The 24,221-nt window shown below is 44.1% G+C and overlaps 1 protein-coding gene across 4 annotated transcripts; it reads right to left on the bottom strand.

Moving 5' to 3' along the window:
* Window positions 1-1,862: 1,862 nt before the first annotated feature.
* smarca4a (SWI/SNF related BAF chromatin remodeling complex subunit ATPase 4a) lies at window positions 1,863-23,837 on the bottom strand. Of its 4 annotated transcripts, none has more exons than XM_076032569.1 (34): window positions 23,616-23,837; window positions 21,117-21,380; window positions 20,790-20,922; window positions 19,115-19,564; window positions 18,001-18,099; window positions 17,637-17,892; window positions 17,117-17,243; window positions 16,842-17,015; window positions 15,813-15,986; window positions 14,476-14,643; window positions 14,319-14,366; window positions 13,262-13,392; window positions 13,108-13,174; window positions 12,893-13,005; window positions 12,628-12,775; window positions 12,359-12,522; window positions 11,453-11,519; window positions 11,219-11,329; window positions 10,862-11,104; window positions 9,927-10,040; window positions 9,721-9,828; window positions 9,507-9,593; window positions 9,379-9,425; window positions 9,099-9,265; window positions 8,473-8,636; window positions 7,722-7,949; window positions 7,037-7,114; window positions 6,597-6,815; window positions 5,727-5,989; window positions 5,506-5,611; window positions 5,183-5,284; window positions 4,933-5,068; window positions 4,692-4,831; window positions 1,863-2,681 (listed from the first exon to the last, which is right to left on the bottom strand). In XM_076032569.1, exons 1-34 carry the CDS (start codon window positions 23,820-23,822, stop codon window positions 2,649-2,651), a joined length of 5,136 nt encoding a protein of 1,711 aa, XP_075888684.1. In that variant the 5' UTR covers window positions 23,823-23,837; the 3' UTR covers window positions 1,863-2,648. The 4 variants fall into 4 exon arrangements, 3 of the variants coding, with proteins under 3 accessions (XP_075888684.1, XP_075888683.1, XP_075888685.1); XM_076032568.1 differs by having other exon boundaries at window positions 14,319-14,369; XM_076032570.1 differs by lacking the exon at window positions 23,616-23,837 and adding an exon at window positions 21,960-22,115 and having other exon boundaries at window positions 14,319-14,369.
* Window positions 23,838-24,221: the final 384 nt, after the last annotated feature.

Raw genomic sequence — 24,221 nt, forward strand, 5'->3', positions numbered from 1 at the left:
GCAAAAGGCACTGTTTTATCATTGCGGACACTTCAATGCAAATGAGAATCATGGAGTTTAGGGCTTGGAGTGAGGCATCAGTTTGAGGGCGGAATTTTAAATATCCATCATGCTGCTATATGACCTATATGTCTTGGTTGGGAAAGTTACAAAAACTGTCCACAGTGCTGAAGATAGATGCTGCGAGTTACTGATCATAACCACATTGCAATATTTCAGATTAGATTAGATTAAATTCAACATTATTGTCATTGCACATGCCACAAGTACAGAGCCACAAAATTAACATTTTAGTTGTAAACTCGTGACTGCTTGCAATGAATTATTGAAAACCACCAAAGTTTATTTAAGAAAAAAAAAACTAAAAACAAAAACAACCCAGCAGCCATTTTCATTAAAATAAATAAATAAAAATCACTAATTTTTCCGAGCCCAGAGAGTGAACCCCTGAACCTGGGCTGCGCACTGGAGTGCATCTAACAAGAGGTGACGTGGAATCTCCAGGCCCCTGCAAAAGTCGGCCTCTTTGAGCTACCATGTAACAAAAAAAAAAGTGTCCCACAATTTTGCAGGGAGTGAATTTTTTTTATCATTATCATTTTATCACTGCTGCTCACTGTTTGATGAAATATGGAGTTTAAAAAAAAAACAGGATCCACTGGAAAGATCAAAAATTCCAGAAGACCACAGTGAGTGAACTGCGGTCACAGAGATCAAGATCAGTCACAGTCACTGTCCCTGATCCCCCCCCCCTCCTCCTTCATTATTTTCCCTCTAGAATAGTTTTTAGCAGAAGCAGGCGTCTGTCTTCTGTTGGAGGTCAAATCAGGTTCTTCCAGATGCCAACAAACACGTTTCTGGATTTCGGGATTAGTTGGGGCGGCGGCGGTGGTGGTGGTGGTCGGGGGGGCGTTGAGGGAGCGAGGGGGGGCGTCTGTAGACATACGTGTTTTGTTTCTACAGGGGAATGCAAGAGTGGGGAAAGGGGGCGGGGGGGGACTTACTGCAAACTGTGTACACTGACTTCACGTATTTAAAAAGGGCGTCTGTTCAGTCAGTTACCCATCGTGCTCTCTGTCTGCTATCGCTGCGGCCCGTTTGGCAGGGAGTGCTGTACGTAAATAAGTCCACGTTGACCTTGGGTGGGGGAGAGATAAGAGCGTGCAAGGTAGGGAAATAATAAAAAACGGCACGTGTGTGGAAGTTCAAGTCTCCGGTCACTCAGTTAATAACAGTATGGAGACTTCCTCCAACTTAGGGCGTCGTAAAGCTTAAAAAAAAAAATTAAGTTCAGTCTTTAAACATAAAGCAAAGCACGGGACACGGGAGCATGAAGCAACATTTAGCACCACGTCCTTTTTTCATTTATTTATTTTTTTCACTCCGCCGTGTTGTGAATTCTCTCTGCAGCCGATTCATTCTAGTTGTAACCTGGATGTAACCCCTCGTGTTTAGACAGGTGTTGGGGCTTGTGCCACAGCACACCAGCACACGCAGGGCAAGAGGAAGTGCATGGCCAAGAATTTCAATGCATATATGATTGATAATGATTCGACGCTCTTGTGAATACAATGAGCGAAAGGGTCAATATTTTAAGTTTCAGACAGGACAACCTTTTAAAATTAGATACAAATGAATGTAATTAGCGGTGTTGACTTGAACTTTTAGAGAGTTGAGTCAAAGACTGCAAGTCTGGAAACCACAGTGGCGGACCAAGCCAACTAAAACAGTAAAGAAAGTATAATTTACAGTCACGTGCCGTTTCCTCTTCAAAGTATGCCCTCTAGTGTACAAACAAAGGAACGCAGGTCCTTGAACTTGGACACGAGTTGGACGCAGGAAAAGAGGAAGCCGAGTCGAGGTTAGTTATGAGATGCCTTTATTGTCATTTTTGGAATCCAGTGATACTGACGTGAGAAAAATGGTCCTAATCCCTCCGTCCCACCGTACAAAAGCAGCCTCGGAGCCGCGGGGGGGGGGAGGGGTCGGAGGAGAGGGGGGGCTTGCAGGGTGGGATGTACCAAGAATCCCCCCCCTCCGCCTCCGCTTGTAGTCTTAAATTAAACAGATCATAGTGAAGACACATCCAGGTGCATTTCCACAGACACTCACGACATGCATTCAGAGAGGAGGAGTCCAGAGAGCCACCGCTGCTCCCTGGACGCTTCGCCTCAGAGTAGAGGACAACAAATAATACCACTTTAAAAAAAAAAAAGAAAAAAAAAGAAAAAAGAACAAACAAAAAGAAAAACCAAACTGTTTTTTTTTTTTATGGCCCACGATCAGTCTATAGCTCAGGCTCTGTCAATTCTCCATATACAAGAGGAAACAAAAGGACAGAAAGAGACACACTACTATTCATTCTGGGAAATGGTTTAAATATGGAAGTGAATGGTTCATATCTTTTTACCTTTTTTAATAGTTTTTTTTTTTTTAATTAATTGGTATAATTCAATGAGAATACAACTGTCTCACTAAGGAAGAAAAAAATCAGCTCATCTAGGAAAAAACTAGGCCTTTTCTGCTGACCATCCCTGTAGTATCTAAGTGAAGTATAACAAGTGTGGTCGGGGGAGGGGCCACCTGGGGGAGGGAGGGGTGTGTGTGGGGGGGTTGTTGGTCCAAACGCCACTGGTTGGTTTTTCGCTTCAGTCTTCCTCGCTGCCGCTGGCCGAGCGCTCCTGCAATACACGAGGAAGGACAATGAAAAAAAAAAAAAAAACATTTAACGTAAAGTTTACATTAGTACAAAAACATAAAACAAAGAAGCGCTAGCAGTTATATCAGCAGTGTACATTTAATTGCGAAATTATATGCAAGGACACATTTTCACTTAAAATTACTGAGTGATGAAGCTCTTCTTCCGTCAGTAGAGGAGGTTCCCCCAGTACTGGCGGCAGCGGCACTATCATCAAAAACCACTTCTGCCTTGTATAAATACACGCGTTGCACACTCACAGGAAACCCAGACGTATTCCCATAACAATCAAGACACAGTGTCCTGAGCAGCGGCAGGATCACGGAATGAGCGAATCAATAAGGGTCATGGAAAGCAGAGACTCCACAGATTCCAATAGCGCCACTTTACTTCAAATACGACTTGGATAGACGGATCTGGTCCTTGTAATTTACTATCATCGACATGATGACGACGTTGCTTGCACAGAACAAGTGTGTTACTTCTTGTGTGAAATATAATACCTTTGCACGGTTTTTATTGAAGGGGACAGTGTTGATTAAGGATCATTATTTTTTTTATTTCTGTATTTTTAATGACTCCAACTACACCCACAGTGACATTTAAATCAAGTAAAATTAATAAAAAAAAATAATAAAATGAACTCGGTTCAGGTGAACTCTCGAATGGCACACACTGTGCCAAGCTGTGCCAGAGTGAAGGACGCTCAGACGTGTCTTTACTAAAACCTCTGTAATTTTACCAATGCTTTAATTCAGCAGCACTAAACTTGGTAAAACTGCTGTTCAGACCCAAAAGCTCATGATATGACGTAAGATTGAAGAAAACATTTGGTGAGACAAAAAAAAAAAAATCTTTTAATTCACGCTGCGTTCCATCTACATTTATTCTGTCACAGTTGCATCGTGGTGATGTTTTCACCTCTGATACATGCTAGTTAGCTTTATCCTGATACCAAGACAATGACAATAGACCTTGTAGTTAAAGAGATATATCCTTTTAATTTAGGGCCGTCACACAATTAATTTTTTAATCACGATTAATCGCAGAATCTTCATAGTTAACGCCGAATAATCGCAGAATCTTCATAGTTAACGCCGAATAATCGCAGAATCTTCATAGTTAACGCAGATTAATTGCAGTTTGAATTGCATGTGTAAAATCATGTTATTTTGCATTTCAAGGCAGTTTTAACTGAATAAAGTGAATCATTTCCTACCAGAAATCAGCCAGAGTCACTACGGGTAAGTGGGTGGGTTCACACCGCACACGGAAGCGCCATAGTCAGCCAATCTGCTGCTCTATTTCGTGTGCGTGTGTATGTTTGTTTGCTTTAATCTCTCTCGCACTCTGACACTAGACACTGACAAATAAATGTACAAAAATATGATCGCATTTGTAAAATCGCGGTATTTCATTTTTGAAAATTGCTTTTATTTTGAAAATTTACTGGATTTGGTTTTTGTTTCTTTGTGTTTTGGTGTTTCTGTGAGTGAGGTCCTGTCCAGCTTGACGCAGATCACTCGCGGCTCGTGCACAGAATAGAGGAGACGTTGAAACGATCGCTGCACGGTGTTAGCTGGCCGCAGAAGCGTGCGCCGCTTCATGTGTGGTCTCAACAACGCTATTGGTTATATATAAGGGCGCCGAAAGGAAGCGGGCTCGGTTCCTCGTCGCTTTGCGCACTTCCGGTGTGAACCCGGCCTCACGTTTGAAATGGGATTAAAAAAAAAAAAAAAAAAAAAAAAATTGTTATGGATTGCATTTGGCTAATCGCGATTAACGCGTTAACGCTGACAGCCCTATTTTTATTTTGAGCATCTCTGATTTTAAATAGGCCTCACCAAAGGCTCAGCGAAGAAAGAGGTTCATTCAGGTGGGACTGTTTAAATGCAATAGATGCATCTTGACCTTCAAGGCTGCTTTCACACTCAATCCATCAGTGAGTTGAAAACACATTTTAAGGAACACGTCTCGGTACTGATGCTCTCACCTCTTCCTGCTCCTCCTCGCTGTCGTCGTCGCTCACCACGGGTTTCGCTCGGGCCCCGCGGCCCCTCCGCCTTTGACCTTTGCCCCCTCGCTCTCCTTTCTCCTTGCGACTCAGCTTGATCTTCACCTTGACCGAACGAGCTGTGGAGAGAATAGAAACGGGTTACGAGGCCGTTGTAACCTCCAGCCAATTGCCCGAATTTTAGCCGTCGGAACCCAGACGAGGTTTTTCCGAGACTCACATTCAGACTCGGAGCCCTCGTCGGGCTCCTCCTCCTCCTCTTCCTCGCTTTCCTCCCCTTCACTCTCGTCCTCCTTCTCGATCTTCTGCCTCACACTGGTGAAGACCGACTGCAGCACGATGGAATCTTCATAGATCTGCAAGAGCAAGTCAGGAGACATTGAGCCGCTGAAGGTGAGGGTGTCTTAAAACGGAGAGAAAAACCAATTGTCTTGCAAGTTTCATTTTGACTTGCTTGCGGCGGAACTCACCAGAGAGCCCTCCAAATTAAAGGTCTGGGCGTTCTGGCACAGCAGCATCACATCCTTCTCCAAGTCATTCAGGCTGCGGTACTTGTGGCTGCGGATCCTCTCCTGATCCACACAAGAGAACACAGCGAGAAAGTGAGACACTTATTTCTATGTCAGCAGATAACTGTAAATAATCCAACTGTTCAACTGTATTTCATTCTTTTAGATTAATATAATTTTCCTTCTGTTGCACAAAATTGTAGATGTAACTGTGCAAATTTCCCTCATGGGGGGGATTAACAAAGGCGTTCTATTCTATTCTATTCTATTCCAAATTCATCAACCTTGATCTTCCTGAAGTCCACTGGTTTCCGGATGAGCTCGTAATACTCGCGCAGCTCCTTGCGTGACGGCAGCTGGATGAAGACTTCACTCAGCTGACGGCCGTTACTGAGACGAGAAGCGTCGCTGTTAGAGTCACTTTTCTGGAAATGGCTTCATTTCTATGAGATCAGTTTTAGGCTGCAGAACGAACCCGGGCTGAGGCAACAGGACAGATTCTCACCCGTCTTTGTATTTGATGACGGCGTCCACGATCTTCTTCATCTTCTTGGTGAGGGACAGCGGGTTCGGGGAGAGCTTCTCAGCGGGCGGGCGGCCCCGCTTCTTCGCCTTCTTCACGTCCTCGTCCTTGTCCCGGCCCCGCCCACCGCTGGAGCTGGGCGTGGCCGGTCCGCCGTCGTGGTCGCGATCCCTCTTGCGCTTCCTGGTCGTCTTCTTGTGGCGCACCTCCTCCTCGATGTCCTCCAGGTTGCCCTCTTCTATGGCCTGCAATGAGGAAAAAAAATATAGATTTGTAGAATAGACACACACACATACACGTCAACACATATATATGCATATACATATATATATATATTCACATTATTTTTATTTGTTTATTTCTAACAAGCATATAAAAAATTAGAACAAAAAAAATCTAAATAACTACTAATCAGAATAAAAATAAATATCATACAGAACACTTATACTGTCAAAAAAGGACTGGAACGAAGTATAAACTTTTCTGAAGTTCCCATCCCATTAAACTCCTCATAATTCAACCCATTTAAATATGTACTTCTGCTTGTACTGGCCTATCCATCTAACAAATGAAATGATCCCTCCTCTTCCATATACCTATTTAGAAAGAATTGTTGGAAAAAAAAAATACATTTAAAGTTTGAGCTTAGCTTTATTTCTCCACACACACACACACACACACACACACACACACACACACACACACACACACACACACACACACACACACACACACACACACACACACACACACACACACACACTAAAATAGGTAACCCCAAAACTAATTTTAGATTTTCTCACTATTTGAAAATGTTTCCCTCTTCAACACATGAGCATGACCAACTCTCACCTTCAGCCACTGTTTCTCAGTGAGCGAGTCGCTGTAGTCCACTTCCTTGCGCTGGCGGGAGCCTCGGCCAAACATTTTCTCCTCCTCCTCCTCGCACGTCAGCCTCTCCACCTCGGCGTCGTCTTTCAGGATCCAGGCCGGCATGTCGTCCTCCTCCATCAGGCGGGGCTTTCGCTTGGGGTTGCGGGCTTCCTCGCGACGCCGATCCAGATCCATGCGCTGAAGGAAAGGAAAAAAGAAAAAAAGAAAGAGGTGGATGTTAACAGATCTAAAAATGACATAGTGGCTTCTTTCTGTGTGGAGTTTGCGTGCTCTCCCCGGGTCTTCGGGAGTTCTCGCTTCCAACCAAAGTCATTAGAAGGCTAGAGCTCCAGTGCACTGGCACTGTAGTGCACATGGTCGCCACGTAGGAACCGAGAGGAGTTGAAACTGGGACTCACCATGAATTGTTCAAACTCTTCTTCACTTCTGGCTATCATCTGATTGACAGTCTCGTCATCGGGGACTTCATCTTCCTCCTGCAGACAAATGACACAGTGAGTAACATTACCTATGGTAGACATGTGGCACTGTATGTATATATAAATATACATATATACATACATATATATAGATATACATATACATACATATATATATTCACACACACACACGTATGTATATATGTATAAGTATATGTAAGTAATATATTTTTAGTGTGTGTATATATGTATATATATGTACAGTCAAGTCTCTGAAGTGACTCCTATTAACAGGAAGAGGTCTTTACATTATCATTAGCCTTGAGAAGGTGTCTGCACAAATTTAACTTCATACGAAACAGGAGAGCAAATTTAATGCTAGAAAAATACATTTAAAGCTCATCAGCAGAAAGAAAAAACAGGTAAAGGTGGAAAGCTTTAATATGAAAATATGAACCATAAAAATATTGATGAAAGAAAAAAGGTTAGAGCAGAAAACAATAAAAAAAAAAAAACAGAGGAAAGATGGATTGAAGAGCGAGAGATAAGGAAAAAAAGGAGAGAATGAAAAGGTGGCGGTGCACAGGCGGATGTGGTGGTGGGAACAGGTTCAGGTCACACCCACCCACACCCCACCAGTGCAGCAGCCTCCTCAGGCCCCGACCTCATCCTGCTCCTCGTGCTCCAGGATGGCCTGCAGGAAGGCCCGCCGCTCGCAGCCCGACGACTTCTGGTCGAACATTCCGGCCTGGATGACCTTCTGGTCCACGTTGAGCTTGTACTTGGCCGCCGACAGGATCTTCTCCTCCACGCTGTTGACGGTGCACAGGCGCAGCACGCGCACCTCGTTCTGCTGGCCGATACGATGGGCTCGGTCCTGAGCTTGCAGGTCCTGTTGAAGCGAACACACACGCACAAGACTTTTGAATTTGAAAAAAAAAAAAGAAAAAAAGAAAGCACTGGGACAGGGGTGGGAACATCTTCTTGACTGGTGGGACACAATGGGTTCTAAAATTTGATAGAGGATGGTGGAGTGTTGGTGAGCCACCTCATAGGAGAAAATATATATAGAAAAATATATATATTTAACATGGGATATGTAGAAAACATGGGCTTTATGCTTCATGGAAAATGAACAAAAGCCAAGTTCAAACAAAATCTAAAATCTGTGGCTATGAAGCCCCACAGTATTTCGCCCCCTAAATTAATGGGCAAAAATGGATGACATACAGCTATTAATCTCTTCACAATGATTAGGTTTCACACTTAAACATACATGCAATAATGACACAAAACAAATAGTGATCATTCGTGTCGTGTGACCACGAGTAGATCAGATGCAGGAGAAAATAAGCTCACGTATGGTAGCTTGTTTTTGTGTGGGTTTGTATTGTATTGTATTGTGTATTACGTACCTGATGAGGATTCCAGTCGCTGTCAAAAATGATGACGGTGTCGGCAGACTGCAAATTGAGGCCCAGGCCTCCCGCTCTGGTGCTGAGCAAGAAGACAAAGTAATCTGACTCCGGGTCGTTGAAGGTCTTCAGCAGCGTGCCACGGTCCTCCGCTTTGGTGGTTCCTACATGACGGGGAGGATTACACGAAAAAAAAAAAAAGTTAAAAAGGTAATGAAAATCAGAAGGCTCTTGTTGCTGAGACATAATTTGAGCTTAGAAAAAAGTCGAACTCTGTATTGGTTAACGGTCCAACGTGTAAAATTTGGCTTGATTTCTGATTTTTATGTCGGTAAAAGCTCAACATACTGCCAGTAAATACTAGGGGTGGGAAAAAAAAATTGATTCTTAGATTAATCGCAATTATGAATCGATTCATACATTTTTTTTTTTTTTTTTTTTTAAATCAATATTTTTAATGAGGCCGGAACCCATGGGTGACTGCACTGCAGTGTCGTACCTGATACATACATACATACATACATACATATATATATATATATGAATCGAACTACATCGTGATTCTCGATTAATCGCAATTAATTGCATCGTAGCCCTCTGAATCGGATTCTCATTCTCAGTCTCACCGTCAAGACGCAGGTACTTGAAGTTCCGGTATCCAAAGTAGTCCTCCATGATGGTCATGAGTGTGGTCATCTGACAGAACAGCAGCACTTTGTGGTTGGTGGCTCTCAGCTTGGGCAGGATGCGGTCCAGCAACTCGAACTTGCCGGAGGAGCGGTACAAGTCGGCTCTGGGGGAGCGACGGGAACGACAATGAGCCACATTTGTGACACGTCTCCAACAAATGCATATATGGAGGCATTGAAATAATAATTAAAAAAAAAAAGAAAAGTTTTCATGTACCCAGACACGACTCCGCCAGAATAACCAAGATGCTCGGAGAACGATTCCTGTCAAACAAACAACAAAACGCGATTAAAAGACTTATTTCACTCCTGGTGCTGGCGAGAGGAGCCGTTTCTAAATCTCACCTCAATATGTTGAAACATGTAGGGATGGTTGCAAATCTTCCTCAGCTGCATGATAGTGTTCATCAGTGTCTTCGTGCCACCTTTACCCTAAAAGGTTTTTGAGGATTAAAAAAAAAAGAGGAAGATGAAGACAAAACATAATTGTCGTAAAATGCAATCATTTGCGTCATTTCCATCAAATGCAGATTCGGTGACATTGAAAAAAGAGAAATACCTTCTTGTCTTTCTCGGAGCCGTCTGTGAGCAGGACGCCCTTGGCCTGCATGTGCCTGTACAGAACCCTCTGCAAGGCTGACATGTCACACTTAATCACGTACTCCACCTAGACGGCAAGAAACACCAGGTTGAGTCAAGTGAGTTCAAACGGTTTGCATGTCAGAAGGCTCACAGGAAGTCAGTCAAAGCGGAACGAAGGCTCACCTTCTCAGGCAGCTGAGCCTCCACCTCTTTTTTCAGTCGGCGGAGCAGGAAAGGCCTGAGCACTTTGTGCAAACGTCGAATGATCAGGATGGTCTCTTCTTCATTCAGGTCAACCTTTGAGGCCACAAACAAGGAGGGATGGGACAGAGCACATTCAGAAAAGAAAAAGCATCACAGAAAAGATGTAAAAATTGAAGGTGCAGTGCAGGGCTGTGCGATTAATCCTTTTTAAATCGATATCAGATTTATTAGTCAAGACTATGTTAAAAAAAAAAAAAAAAAAAAAAGGAAAATCGATTGACTGAAAATTCGATTTTCTTCATGTATGCTTCTGGGCTGTGCGCCTCTATCTACAAAACGTGAAAGTTCTGCACTCTATTCATTCGTGGTTGCATAAGATGATAGAAAGACCTTTTATTTTTAAAGGGATGTTTGGTGAAAGTCAGTTCAGGTTGTCACTTTATCCACAATTTTTTCTTTAAATTATTTTAAAGATAAAATATTTAAAATAATTGATTCCATTGTCTTTTGAGATAAGAAGAAACAGCGACACCAATTGGTCACATTTTGGATTGCCACGTCTTTCACTCTCCCGAGTTTGCCAGTGAGCTACGGTGGCCTGCGCACCCAAACCTGGATACCTCGTCCACCTTCTTGGTTGGTTTGAAGACCCGAGTGTTCACTCTTACTACAAAACATGCTGTCAGACAGCTGCATTGCCCACACCAGGCTTCCTTAGAAATATTGTAAACAGCTGGGAGTTGATCTATGGGTATTCTTTTATACATGAAAAACCAAATAACTTTTATTGTACTGCGAGTACTCTTTAATTAATGTATTTATGGGCAATATATGAAGTGTTTACCAGTATTAAAGTCATAAATCAGGCTAAATATTCCACACTGGAGCTCTGAGTCCCCCAGAGGGTTGCGCACCTTCTCTCCTGTCATGGCGAAGGGGGCGTTGAACCACTGCTCAAACGTGCTGCAGCTCTTGAAGATGGTGGGCAGGAGGAAGTTGAGCAGGGCCCACAGCTCGGGCAGCTTGTTCTGCAGCGGAGTGCCGGTGAGCAGCACGCGCCTCGGGGCCAGGTAGTGGGTGTTCAGCACCTGCGTCAGCTTGCAGTGGTGGTTCTTCATGCGGTGGCCCTCGTCCACTATCATGTACTTCCAGCGAAGCTTTGGAGGAGGAGGAGGAGGAGAGAGAGAGAGAGAAACGTCGGAGGTGAAGCGAAGCTGAGATTTGTGAATGAAATAATAACATTTTAACGCAGCGTTGGCCCGACTTCTCACCTTTGCCAGAACCAGCTTGTCTTTGATGATGTACTCGTATGTAGTAAGCAGCACATTAAACTTGCCGCTGCGCAGGAGGGGGACGAATGCGCGGCGAGCAGCAGGAGAGCCCTAAGAAACACACCAGAGTGAGTCATCGAAAACCCAGCCACACAATCATACTGATGAATGCAAATTCGAAAAAGAATAAAAAAAATTAAACTCCCCCCCCCCATAATGATAAGTCACACTCACCTTGTAGGACACTTTCACAACAGAGGGCGCCCATTTATCAAACTCATACACCCAGTTTGATAATGTTCTGTAAACACAAGACCAAATGCAATTATTATTCTTTCCTTCGCTTAACATCATAACCCAAACAACTGTCATTTCTTACTCATAGTAAACAATTATAGTGGAGCGTAGGTGCCAAACTGTTATTATATTTGGCCCGTGAGGATACCCAAAATCACTGCCAGAGCCACTATTATACAGCACATGTCCTGCTAATACTACAAATCCCAGAATGAATTGGTTTGCTGTTCTTTTATTTTGAAATGTATTATCAGCCTGTGGACAAAGGACACTGTTTTAATTTTAAATCAACAGTAGGATGCAAATTAAAAAGGCACACAATTTTTATTTACTTTTTAATTATTCTGATAAGTTTTTTCATTTTGAAATTTGATTTTGCGAGTGTGCAATATGAAGTTATTTATTATATAGTAGCACCCAAAGCTTTGCTTCTTCCATATTCAGTGTTAAAGCAAAACTTCATTGGATCGATGTAAAAAGGTGCACTGTCATATCTGGAGGAAATTTTTTGTCCAAGTTCTATATTTTGGCCCCACTGTGTATTTGAGTTTGACAACCCTGCAGTAGAGGAAAAAGGTTTTCAGACACCCTTAAAAGTTTTACTCAATCTGAACTGCTGTCATTAAATATTTGCAAAATAATTTCTTTGATGTTTCAAACGGTTTGACTGCAACAGAGCCTGCAGACAAATTGAGATGAAGTTGTTTATTGTCAATAGAACAAAACAAAAAAAACTAAATTTTTGTAATCTGGATGTGCGATCCTGCTGAAACTTGAAAAAAAATGTTCCCCATCACTGTAGATAGCCAAATGTAAGTGGAAAAAGCAGTTGGAGGGACTCACGAGAGTGGCACGATGATGAGAAAGGGCCCGTTGAGGCGCTTGTACTCCATGAGGTAAGTGATGAGGGCGATGGTCTGGATGGTTTTGCCCAGGCCCATCTCATCGGCCAGGATGCCGTTCAAGTTGTTGTTGTACAGCGACACCAGCCACTCCAAACCTTTGATCTGAGCGGGAACGGTTCACAAGGTCAGCTCGGTCCGCTCGCCTCCATGAACGAGGGGGGAGGGATTGGATGGCATCGACTGCGCTGCCGTCCTGTATGTCCATACCTGATATTGCTTGAGTTGCCCGTTGATCAGCAGGGAGGACTGCTTGTCCACCTTCTCGGTCACAGCGTGAGCCACGGCGTAGTAAGACTGCAGGCCTCGGTTGAAACTGGCGTTGCCGTACTCGTCGTCCACGTCCTGCTTGGCGTGCCTGCAAGAGGAGGAGGAGGGGAGAGAAGAGATGAGAAGAGAAGAGGACACAGACAATACGAGCGAGTGAAAAGCAACGACGGTGAAACAGAGAAACCAGGTGACATGAACATCTTACTCGATGATGTTTTGGACGTCCACTTCAGACACTTCCTCGCTGTCGGGGTCGGGGATCTTCTTCTTCTCCTCGGCCTGAGCTGAAGCAGAGGGTGTCTGATCTTCGTCGTCGTCCTGAATGAACAGAAGAAAAAAAAAAGGAGAACAGATGTCATGAAAAACCCCAAAACAAAACACCTTTTTTTTGTGCTTGTGATGAAGGGATGATCATTCTACCTCCTCCTCTTCCTCCTCCTCTTCGGATCCGCTCTCTTCGCTGTCTGACCGAGGTGCTACTTCATATCTGCAAATGACAAAAAAATTTGTTTTGCGCCTCGCTCAACAAAAAAAAAATTCTCCACTTTGTTGCTGCTACTGCTGCTGCCCTCACCCTGGGTTCATCTCCAGCCAGGCCTCCAGCTGGCTCGTCTTGGGGGCCTCGACTCCGGTCAGGATCTTGCCGCTGTCCACGTGGATGACCTTCACTGGCAAGTCGCTCATCTGACTGGTCTCGTCTAACGGCTGGAGGGAGGAGAGCAAATGAAACGCCGTCAGGAGGAGGAGGTCAGCGCGCCGATCGCCTGCAGGAAACCCGTCAACGACGCAGTCGGCAGCCATCGCGCCAGTTGGTTTTCCAACCACTGTGCCGCAGCGCACAAGTGCACCGGGAAAAATGGTCCAATTTCACTTAATTGGTCTAAAAAAAATGATTACATTCCATTTTGAGAGACTGCTTTAAAGGGGAAGGTGAGCCTGTTTTCCTCCCAGGGTATCAGCTTTGTGAGCATCTAAACAGGTTTCACACTGAGTGAGTGTAAATAAATAAGGAGACTATTAGGGCTGGGCGATTTTAGACCAAAGTAAAATCCAGATTTTATCCTCGGAAAACTCAATTCTTTTTTTCCCCGGTAAATCTGAAAAAAACGTTTCAAAAAAAGAAAAGGGACAAGTGCATGACGTACGCGACTTCGGAAAAATCGCTTACAAACAGGTAGTGGCCAGGGCAGCAAACAGAATCACTTCCTGGTTTTAACATCTGCTGTGGCTAGGACAACTGCAGATGCGAGCAAACAAAAGGTAGCCAGCTAACAGCTTCTCGAGGGGGGAGGAGGACGACGGTACCATAGAGGCGCCGACCCGGAGACGTGAGAGAGGAAAATTGTGAAAACAGTTGAAAATCGTCTTGACTAAAAATAAATAAATAAAATTTCAGATTTCAATTTAAAATTGATTAATCGCACAGCCCTAGAGACTATCTTGTCATTTTGTAATATTTTTGTTGGTGGTGCGCCATGGCATTGAGTTTTTCAATGTACAAACTGTGCCATGGCTCAAAAAAGCTTGAAAAACACTGAATTGTGCCCACTGTTTTTGTTACCAGTTGATAAAAGGATAAAAAAGGATATAAAAAAAAAATTAAAAGAAGCATGGTGCCCATTAAAACTCACCTCCCCATCGGGTCCGAGAGCAGCAGAACCTCCCTCCACAGTCTCTGGCTTCTGAAACAATTTTTTCAAGCGAAAAACAGAAAATTGAGAGAGACAGAAAAAAAAAAAAAAAAAGGGAAGGCGACGCAGCAGAAGTACGGATCACAGGACGCATTACCTTCTTTTTCTTCTTCTTCTTCTTCTCCTTCAGAGCCTGGGCGGCTTTGTGGGCTCGGACCAGCTCGGTGAGGTTGGCCACGTACTCGTCCGTCTGCTGCAGCAGGTAGGCCAGACGCTTGTCCTTCTTCTGGTCGATCAGCTTGCGGTAGCCTTCCTCATCCTCGGCCTGCGGAGGAGACGCACGCACTGGTCATATTCAAGGGTTCCCGCTCGCTTTCACGGGCAAGATTTCAAAAAACTTTCCCATGACCTAACCCGGGGGTCGGCGACCTTTCGCACTCAAAGAGCCATTTCAACCTGCTTCCCCCAAATAGTTGCACATTTCTTTATCTTGAGTTGAACATTAGATTACTTTTTTTTTTTTTTTTTTAACTTGTTTGTTGACTATCTTCTTGTTTTGTTTTGTTTTTTTTAAGCTATTTAGAGAGAACGAAGATAAACCAGAGTCAAATTCCCTGTCTGGCATGCGCAACCCTGGCCAATAAAGCTGATGCTGATTCTGAAAAGAACACGATGGGAGCCACAAAACCCTTTTGACATTTAAAATGAAATAAAACGGCATGTGACGTTTGTTTTGTTTTTTTCCCCTTTATTCTATGTATAAATGGAAACCTTCACTGTCAAAAGTGCCATCTTGCCCCATCTGCCGTCAAATAACCTTCACCTGCAGCTGGGACCCTTACTGCCTCTTTAAGAGGGTAACGGAGTCGTTCTGAGGCTGTGGTGATTTTTGCAACTGTCTCTTTTTGGCGTGAGTTCGGGGAGAAAGCCGATACGCATGTGATTTGACAGCAATAAAAAATGTATTCTGTTGGGAATTAAACGTCTGGTGATGGTGTGGCTCATCAGGTGCCGCATTTCTGGGCGTTTTTGCGCCTGCGTGTCATTAGCGTAAAAAACCTTTGTGGATACGACGTAAAGATGGCGGAGATAGTGAGCAAGTAGCTCGAAGCACAAGTTCTACTTTGTCGTCTATCCACGCCGTCTTTTTTGCGAGCGTTCTTTGCAGTGCTGCTACTTCTGTAAATACACCGGGCTCTGTGTCTTCACCATAAGGCCTGGCGGAAGTCCTTTCCAGGGTTTCCGTGTAGATGCGGATATTTTTGGAGACGGTTTCGTGTAATCAATTTTTTTTCCCAAATGCTTTTCTTAACACGCTTGTTAAAACAAAAAAAGGCCTCATTCAGTGATTTTACAAAATTTCATGACTTTTCCAGGCCTGGAAAAAGGCATTTGCAAATCCCCATGATCACGGCAACTCTGTGTATCATTCGAATAAACAAGCGTCCGCCTGTGCAGGTGGTCACAGGAAGAGGTGGTGGCTTCGACTCTCACCATGAGCCTGCGCATTCTCTCCTTCTCTATGCGCTCGTTCTCCTTCTTCTGCTCTCGCTCGGTGTTGGCGTGGTACGTGGCGACGGCTTTGGTGGCCTTCTGGATCTTTGCCGTGATGGAGCGGTGGTACTCCTTGAAGTCCTTGGCATGCTGCAGGATGCTGTTGAGGTATTCCTGTTGACAGAGCACACACACAAGGCTGCGGTTGATGGAGATGCGGAGATGCTTCCTGACATTGGTTTTCTTTTTGGTGAAAAGTGTTCACTCTTGCTTTATCAGAAGGATAACTTCGAAAGCTCTGATTTTATAAATTAAAAAAAAACACTGATTGAAGACTTGCAAGTCACAGAGTTGCACTACTGCCAGTTTCACTTAAAACACATTGGGATGTGACAGGAAAATCATTTTAAACCCAGATTTCATATCTTTTCCCCTGACAGAACATGTGGAAGGATTTTAGCATCGCTGCACTGGCTCCCAATTTCTGTCACAATAGACTTTAAAGTTCTTTTAACTGTTTTTAATGGTTTATGTTTAATGGTTAATGCTGACCCCCTTGTAAAGCCTACAATATAAAAGACATGGGGATGCATCTTTCTGTTATTATGGTGCAAAGCCACCAGTATTAGCAGTTTTAAAACACAGCTCAAGCTTTTTTTTTTTAACTCTTGCTTTTAACAATTCATCTTAATTTCCATGTATTAAAACAATTCCTTTTTATTGATATTAACTTTGATCTTTCATTGTAACTTTTCTATTTTTATTGATCTGGATGATTTTTAGTTTTTGTATTTAGCTTCAGTCTTCTTTTTACATTGTATCTGATGTTTTTTATTCCAAGCACTTGCACAAAGGTGCTGGACAAAAAAAGTTTCCCATTATTATTATTATCATTATTATATTAGAAACCAACGCCAGAAATCAAGACCCCAAATGTCGAGGAGATTCTCTTTAAATTAGCAGACTTCGAAACTGGCACTCCGTGCTAAAATATCTGCGATTGAATCCACTGCCCCCAAGAAGTCGCACCTGGTGTTTCTGGCGGCGTTTGCGCTCCTGCTCGATCTTCTGCTGTTTCTCGAGCTTCTCGGTGATCCGGGCCTCGCGCAGCGACTGGCGCTTGCTGCGCTTGTAGGCCTTGGCGTTGAGGGCCGTCTCCAGCGCGGTGTCCCGGCGCATGCAGACCACCACCTCCTGCCGGAGCTGCGGGGGGGGGGGGACGAAATCCAAGATTGAGAAAATCTGCATCGGTCCGCAAACGAAGAGTGATGCGGTCATGCGATGCGCAGGCTGCCTCTGGTCACCTGTCTCTGGAAGTTGAGCAGTCTCAGGGCTTTGAGCTCGATGTTGGCTTTGGTGCGCAGGTCGCCAGCCAGGGAGCCGGGCAGGTTCTCCAGGTCTTGGATGCGATGAGCGATTCGGGCCTGCAGTCTGGAGAGGTCACGCGGAATAAAGTGTGCAAGAGTCATTTCTTTCAACTGTGCCAGCAGAGATATTATCATATTTATTATACATGCATGGTTAAAGCGACAACTTAACCACGCATGCATGTCATGCAATTCAACCGGTAACAAATTATGATTAATAGAACCAATAATAATGGTCCAACTACCCAATATTTTATCATTTCTATAAAATATTTTCTCATTTTATAATTTAAATCTGAGATTTTGGTGAAATTTGCTGCTGCTGATGAATAAAAACAGAATTTCATATGTAAAACTACCCGTTCGATTTTACTTCCATGTTTTTCTCCTGCATGGATTGCATGCACACCATCACATTGCTGTTGACTGACCCCGGCCATGCGTCCCCTTCGCTTACCGGTACTCTCTCTCCTGCAGGATCTCCACTGGGTCCAGCCCACGAGGTTTCTGAATGGGAGTGACGCGGTTCTGCTTTTGGTGGAGCATCATGGGCGGAGGGAGCGCGGGCTGGCCCGGCGACTGTGTCTGCGGCGGCATGACCGGGGAGGCGGCGGGTGGCACGGAGGGGGGCGCGGGGGAGGGTCTGCCCGTCGGCTGAGGTGGGATCAGCTTCTGGGGAGCGTTGGAGGGGGCGGCGGCGTTCACCATTGGTCCTGGAGCGGGAAAGTAAGATGCAATTTTTTTTATTTTATTTATTTTTTTGAAAGAATTCGTGCAAACGTGATGCAGCAATAGCCGGGATGAGCCTCTGGCGGGTTTACCTTCAGGCCACTGTTTAGGGGGTCCGTTAGTAGGCTGACCCTGCATCCCGGGGGGAACTCCGGTTGGTCCGGGAGGGACCATGTTGGGTCCCACCATGCCTGGAACGGAACACAAATCAGATTTTTAAAAACACATGCGCTCATGTTCCACCACTAGGTGTCTCTGCTGCAGCAGTTAAGATTTTTTTTTGTCTCAAGGAAATCGATAGAAAAGAGGCACTTAGGGACGGATTAGCGGTCAAATGATAAACCGTGGTAAAAAGTCAGACGCTTAGTTTTACCGTTTACAAGTTTTAATTATCATTAAAACCGTGTTTGATTAACGCGGTTTGAAAACCGACTGCTCATTGCTCAGAAAAGCAGCAGCGCTCCCTCAGACACAGGCGCGCATGCACAGTATGCAATCCCTGGTAGGAAGTTCAGCGGACGAGATTTTTGTCGCCGTCAAAAAGGAAAAAGCCCGAAGTCTGGACGAATTTTGCTTCAGGATGCTGAGGGGAAACTGGTCGTCAATAAAGTAAACTGAAGTTTTAAGTGACGTTACTCCTCCTAAAATGACAACATATTATTGGTGGGATTAGCAAGTGGTGTCTGCAGGTATCTGCACATACAGCAGCAAAACAGCATCGTGCGTTCCGGTTCGGTCGCTGTTACTTATTTATTGCCGACGCAGCTTCAGAATTGGGGCAGACGCTCTATTTTTTATCTATTATACTAGAGATGTATGTTTGGTCCGTTTCTGCTCCGGTACAGAATGTACCGGTGTTATGTCGAAATCTGTTCACCCGTCGTTAACCTGCACCCACCCTCATCCCCAAACCCCAACCAGTCGTCCTTTAAGTTGCTTTACCCGACTCCATGTTTGCATTAACTCCAAATGGAAAACAGCGTTCCGTGTTGAAAAAAAAACCCAAGTTCTTTTATTTGTGCTTTCAAAATAAAACTTGGTTAAATGATTGCAGTGTGTGCAAAAGTATTTTTCTTTTTTTTTTTTTTTTAGCATTTTGAGCACATTTCAAAAATACCGACATAATAATAATCGTGATGTGTAATTTTCATTCCGTTGCCTCTCTAGAGGCACTGGATTTTACTGTATGCTGCCCTTCTTACTCACCATGAGGTCTGTTGTAGTTGTTGGCCTGAGCTGGTCCCGGACCTGCTCCTGGTCCACCGGGTCCTGTGGTCGGCGGCATGTTGGGCATGGGCTGCTGTTGCATCCCTGGCATGGGCCTCTTTCCCTGCACGGCCATCTGCAGGTGGTCGGGCAGCGGCTGGCTGCGCGCCAGCATCTTGTAGGCCATGATCTGAGCCCTGAGTTGGTGCAGCTGGTTCTGATTAAAGGGAGTGGGGCCACCTGCAGCCCCCGGGCCGACACCTGCGCCGCCCGGAACCTGAGGACCTCCACGGTTAGCCGGGCCCATTCCCTGGGTGGGGTCACCGCTGCCCTCCATCGGGCCAGCACCAGGACCAGGTGGTCCTCCTGGCATCATGGGCCCGGAGGGCGGGCCGTTAGCTGGGACAGGGCTTGGTGCGTGTTCAGAGCCTCCCAGGGGAGACGGGTAGCCTGGGGATCACAGAAGAGATTCTGGGTTTTAATGGATGCTCTTTCTTTGACTGTTACTGCTGGAAAGTTGAACAATGATGAATGAATGATGATTAAAATAGCGACCATAAGACCGTCACAGCTAAACTTGGCCTCAAACCGTTCTTAACTTGGCGTAACATTCCTTACTCTAAATTACACTGAGGGATATTTGTGTGGTGGTTGTCACTGTTGTCTAAGTTTTGCTGCCTCTTGGCCAGGACGAGAAAAGAGATTTTTAATCTTAATTGGACTTTCCTGGTAAAATAAAGGTTAAATATAATACAAAATAAATATTAGTAATCAGATGTGCTTCTCCCAGTCTTTTACCTTTATGTTTACAGTGTTTTATGTGGTAGCAGCTGCCTTGTTTCTGTCTAAAGGACAAAGTTCTTCCAACCCCGCCCCCTCCGTCTGGTTGCCCTGCCTACTTCTGTCTCACGCTCCAATGAAACTCACGCTCAGTGGAGCCCGAAGCAACACAAGAGGAGAAACCGGCTGGATGGGATCACAGACGCTGCACACACAATAATGTCTGCATGACTAATGGCTCTGTGAGGCTCAGCAATATTCTGAACCTTAATTCTAATCGAGTGAACGTGTAGAACAGGTGGCAACTCCAGACAGAACCACATACACCCCATACTTATAAATGCCCATATCTGGAAGACATTAACATGCACCATTGCTTATTTTCAGAAACACTGGCAACGAGTGATGTCCGATATTGACTTTTTAAACAACATCTGATATCCCGATATTGTACGACTCCTAATTTCCGATACCGATATCAACCGATACCGATATATGCGGTCTGGGAATCAACACATCATGGCTAATTTGTATTGTGATGTCCCGCATGAGGTCGTCAGTGACAAACAAAGCTATTTGGTTAGCAGCCAGTCACCACTGGAAACACGTCGCTTGCTGTTATGCTTCAATGCGGGTTGATGACATCATCAAGCGTCGCAGAGATGAGTCAAGTAAAGCGTTGTTATTTACTATCTAGTAATACCAGGAAATTCGAGGAATTCATTCTTTGGCATGACTACTGAATTAAGGGAGACATTTCAAGAAAGTCATATGACTATAATATTTTTTTTTCCAGCACCGATATTTTCCGCTACTAATTTTGAATGCCTTTATCGGCCGATAATATCGGACTTCCCTACTAACAACATTTTGCATCGCTGCAGTGATGTCTGACCTTGAGAGTGTTGGTCCATTGGGCTTGGAGGGGGGCCCATCCCGCTATGGCCCCCAGGTCTCATACCCATGCCTTTCATCTGGTTGTAGCGAGGGTCATCAGGCATTGCCTTGTCATGCATTGCTTCCATTGGCTGAAGGAAGAAAGAGAAAAATAAAACTTTATGTTAGGTTAAAGCATTATGTTTCCACATCTTTAAAGGTTGCATATTTCATTTGGTAGCCATAACATTGTTCATATATTTTTTTTACTTATTTTTCTAAACAATGTATCGCTGTTTAATATAATTTAAAACATGTTTTTAAATAAAAAAGGCTGACTGACTACCTTGTGCATCTGGTGCATGTTGTCCTGAGGATATCCTGAGGGTCCCTGTGATGGATGGGGGTGACCAGATCCAGGAGGTCCAGGACTTGGCCCCATCATGCTGTGGGCTGAGCCTGGAGAGGGACCGGGACTCGGCCCCATCATGCCTCCTGGAGATGGCCCTGGACCTGGGGAGGGTCCAGGCCGAGGTGTCCCTCCCATAGGGGGGTCAGGAGTGGACATTTCGAAGGTGAAATTTGGAATGTGTGGCAGCAGCAAGTACCCCTGTAAAAGAGACGGCAACAGGGATTGAAGCAAAGAGAACACATTTGTTATAGAACTTAAAATTTAAAATTCAAACACAAGATCTCATTATTTTATGGTCATATTGGCTACTGAAAAATATTTAGCAAAAAAAAGAAAAGTAAAATGTTTGCTGCTGTTTGAATTTTTTTTAATCGCATTAAAATGTTTGTATGTAAAACTTAAGTGATGGGGCCGGTATTGATCAACACTGAATTTACACTGGAAAGTGACAAAAAAATGTTTTAATCTTTATAATAAAAAAATACTTATTTTCAATTTTCAACAACCCTGATGTCAGAAATCTTCAACATTTCAGTAGGAATCTTCTTGTCTGATGGGTAGCCTGCTCCAAATTCACTTTAAGTTGATAACTAGGGCTGTGTTTGCAGTTTGGTATATGGCAAATTCTACCGAGCTTGCCAGTTACTATTTGAAAGTGAAATTCAAAAACTTTCAAATACTAAAGAGCTCAAACGGAACAAAAATGAGTGAAAACCATGACGATGATTTAAAGAAGAGAACTCTATACATCTTTATATAAACCTCCTGCTTACAAACCTTGTTTTGCACACATGATCACGCTCCATTGTGCACAACTTTGGCCATCCTGAGACTAAAGGGCCCGAGCGTAGTTAACGTGGTGAACGCCTGATTGCAACGCTCAATTTCAGGAACTAAATCTGTTTTTTGTTTTTGATTTTGAGCATACTAAAACTGATCTGTGAGAGTACACGGTTATAAATACTTCAAATTCGGGGACGCTTTAAATATAGAATGTTTTCCACAACAGAGGATCAAAGTAAAACAGAAAAACAACAACCCTACTGCTACAATGTTTCTGACATACTTAGATATATTAAAACACAATATTATGTGTGGCACACTACAGCAACAATCAAAATGCCTTCATATTGAGCAATATTTTTTTTTTACGTCTTCACGCATGCTTCTTAGATGGAAAACAGCATCATGTGTATTTCAGCTGTATTCTATGCAACTTAAAAATGACTTTCACTGCATCATTCTGTTGTTTTTCATTGACCGGGCAAAAGGCTTCGATGACACGACTAATAACGCAACTTCGACCACGAAACTAACATTGTACACAACCAATCAAAATATAGTGTTCCACCCAATTGTGAGTAGTGATGCTATTCGGGTTAAAATGAACAACGAAGAAGAACCAACTGTCATTTATCACCCCCCCACTTCCAATTAGAGGCAATATCATTTCAGCATGATAGAAGCAATATCATTCTCCTCAAGAATGAAACATTCAGCACTGTGATTTTTAGACAAACAATTTAATAATATTAGAATTCAATAAATCATCAATCAATCAACATTTAATAATCTGCGAGATGTATTCTCGCAACTGGAAAAAAGAAGGGTGTTTAGCGATTCCGCTAAGGTTAAACAGAGTAAAAGATCTGCTCAAAAAGTTAGTCTTCATCCAAAACTGGGATCGACAATTCAAATTAAAGAAGCGTGTCAGTTCGGCTGTTACTCTGTTTACGTTTCCCGGTGTAATAGAGAAATAAATAATAACAAATGAAAATAAGTTAACTCCTAATGACTCCGTTAGCATCCGTAGCTTGGCTAACGTAGTCTGGGCCTAGCAGGATCTCGTCTCAAACGTTCAATTTTGTTGTTATGATAAGTAAAACCGCTGTTCTAAGTCATAACCTGACGCAGACCATATAAAGTTGGACTATGTACATCGAATACCCAATTGGCGAAGTCGCGGAGGCTTTAAATGAGTGGAAACGCGACAAAGAAACATGAGCCCGACTCAATCTTAGCTTGCTTGGTTAAAGACGGACAACAAAACTCAGTGGTCGGCTAGTACGCTAGCTAGCAAGCTAGTTAGCTTAGCCGGCCACGCTCTCCCGAGGCCAACCGGGCTCGTAAAAATGCTGTTTTCCCGAAAAATACAGTTCGGAACGCAGCGGCATGGCGAAGCTTGAGGCATCGCCGGAGCTGATTGATCCAACGCGCCTCCCGTACCCTCGGCTGAGTGCTCCGCTCTAAACACACTTCCAAAAACAATTTTCATTCATTGCACAGCCACTGCCGCGCCACAGCGGCAGCGCTGTAATGTCGGTGTCGCCTTTTTCCTTCACCAGAAATAACCGATCAAAAGCACGCCAATCTGCCGCTTTCAGAGCACACAAAACGAGGGGGAAATGCAGCGCAAAAGTATTGTCGACTTACACGGCTGGTGAAAGGTAGTGTCCGAACCCCACCGGTCGCGGCGTTTCTTGGTTTTCCTCCTAGCCAGAAACAAAGACCGACGGACCCAGTTGGTATTTTTTTTTTTTTCCCCTTCACCACCTCCTCCTCCTCCCCCCTCCTCTCCGGAGATTGTGTCTCAGGCAGCGGCCTGGGCGACTCACTAGCGCCCCCTCGACGCTGCCTCATCCACTTCCCGTGTTAGCGCAGCAGGCAGGAAGGCCGCGTTGCAGTCGGGAATGTCGGATGAGGCGTGGGGGATGGGACGAGTGCACGCTTGCAAATGCAGCAAACCGACTCCAACGAGGTTTATTCCTTTTACCCGTTGTCCTTCTCTATCTACCGGCCTCCGTGTATGCTGAATAATATCAATAATGATACCGGAACTGCATAGTCCGCGCTTTACCGTCAACAAAACACAAATATTTGATCAATGTGGAATGAACCCTTAATAGACGTTGCATCAAAATTGACTCAATAATTGATTTTTTTTTTTTTTTTTTAATTCAATTTTTGAAGTGATGTTTCTTTTTGATTGTAGAGAAGGCAGTGGATTTCTGGTCAAACGATAGGTTAGTCAAATTTGGT

Source organism: Nelusetta ayraudi, unplaced genomic scaffold (genome assembly GCF_046127955.1).
Source record: "Nelusetta ayraudi isolate G7.1 ecotype Tasmania unplaced genomic scaffold, CSIRO-AGI_Nayr_v1 ptg000034l, whole genome shotgun sequence".
Classification (NCBI taxonomy): domain Eukaryota; kingdom Metazoa; phylum Chordata; class Actinopteri; order Tetraodontiformes; family Monacanthidae; genus Nelusetta; species Nelusetta ayraudi.

Excerpts from the sequence above, each read along its gene's own strand:
- smarca4a (XM_076032568.1), bottom strand. The coding sequence starts at position 23,822 with ATGAGGCAGCGTCGAGGGGGCGCTAGTGAGTCGCCCAGGCCGCTGCCT. Across the intron at positions 9,266-9,378 it reads TCTGGCGGAGTCGTGTCTGG|AGCCGACTTGTACCGCTCCT; the intron begins GTACATGAAAAC and ends TCGCTCCCCCAG. Across the intron at positions 5,285-5,505 it reads TGGACTTCAGGAAGATCAAG|GAGAGGATCCGCAGCCACAA; the intron begins GTTGATGAATTT and ends TGTGTGGATCAG.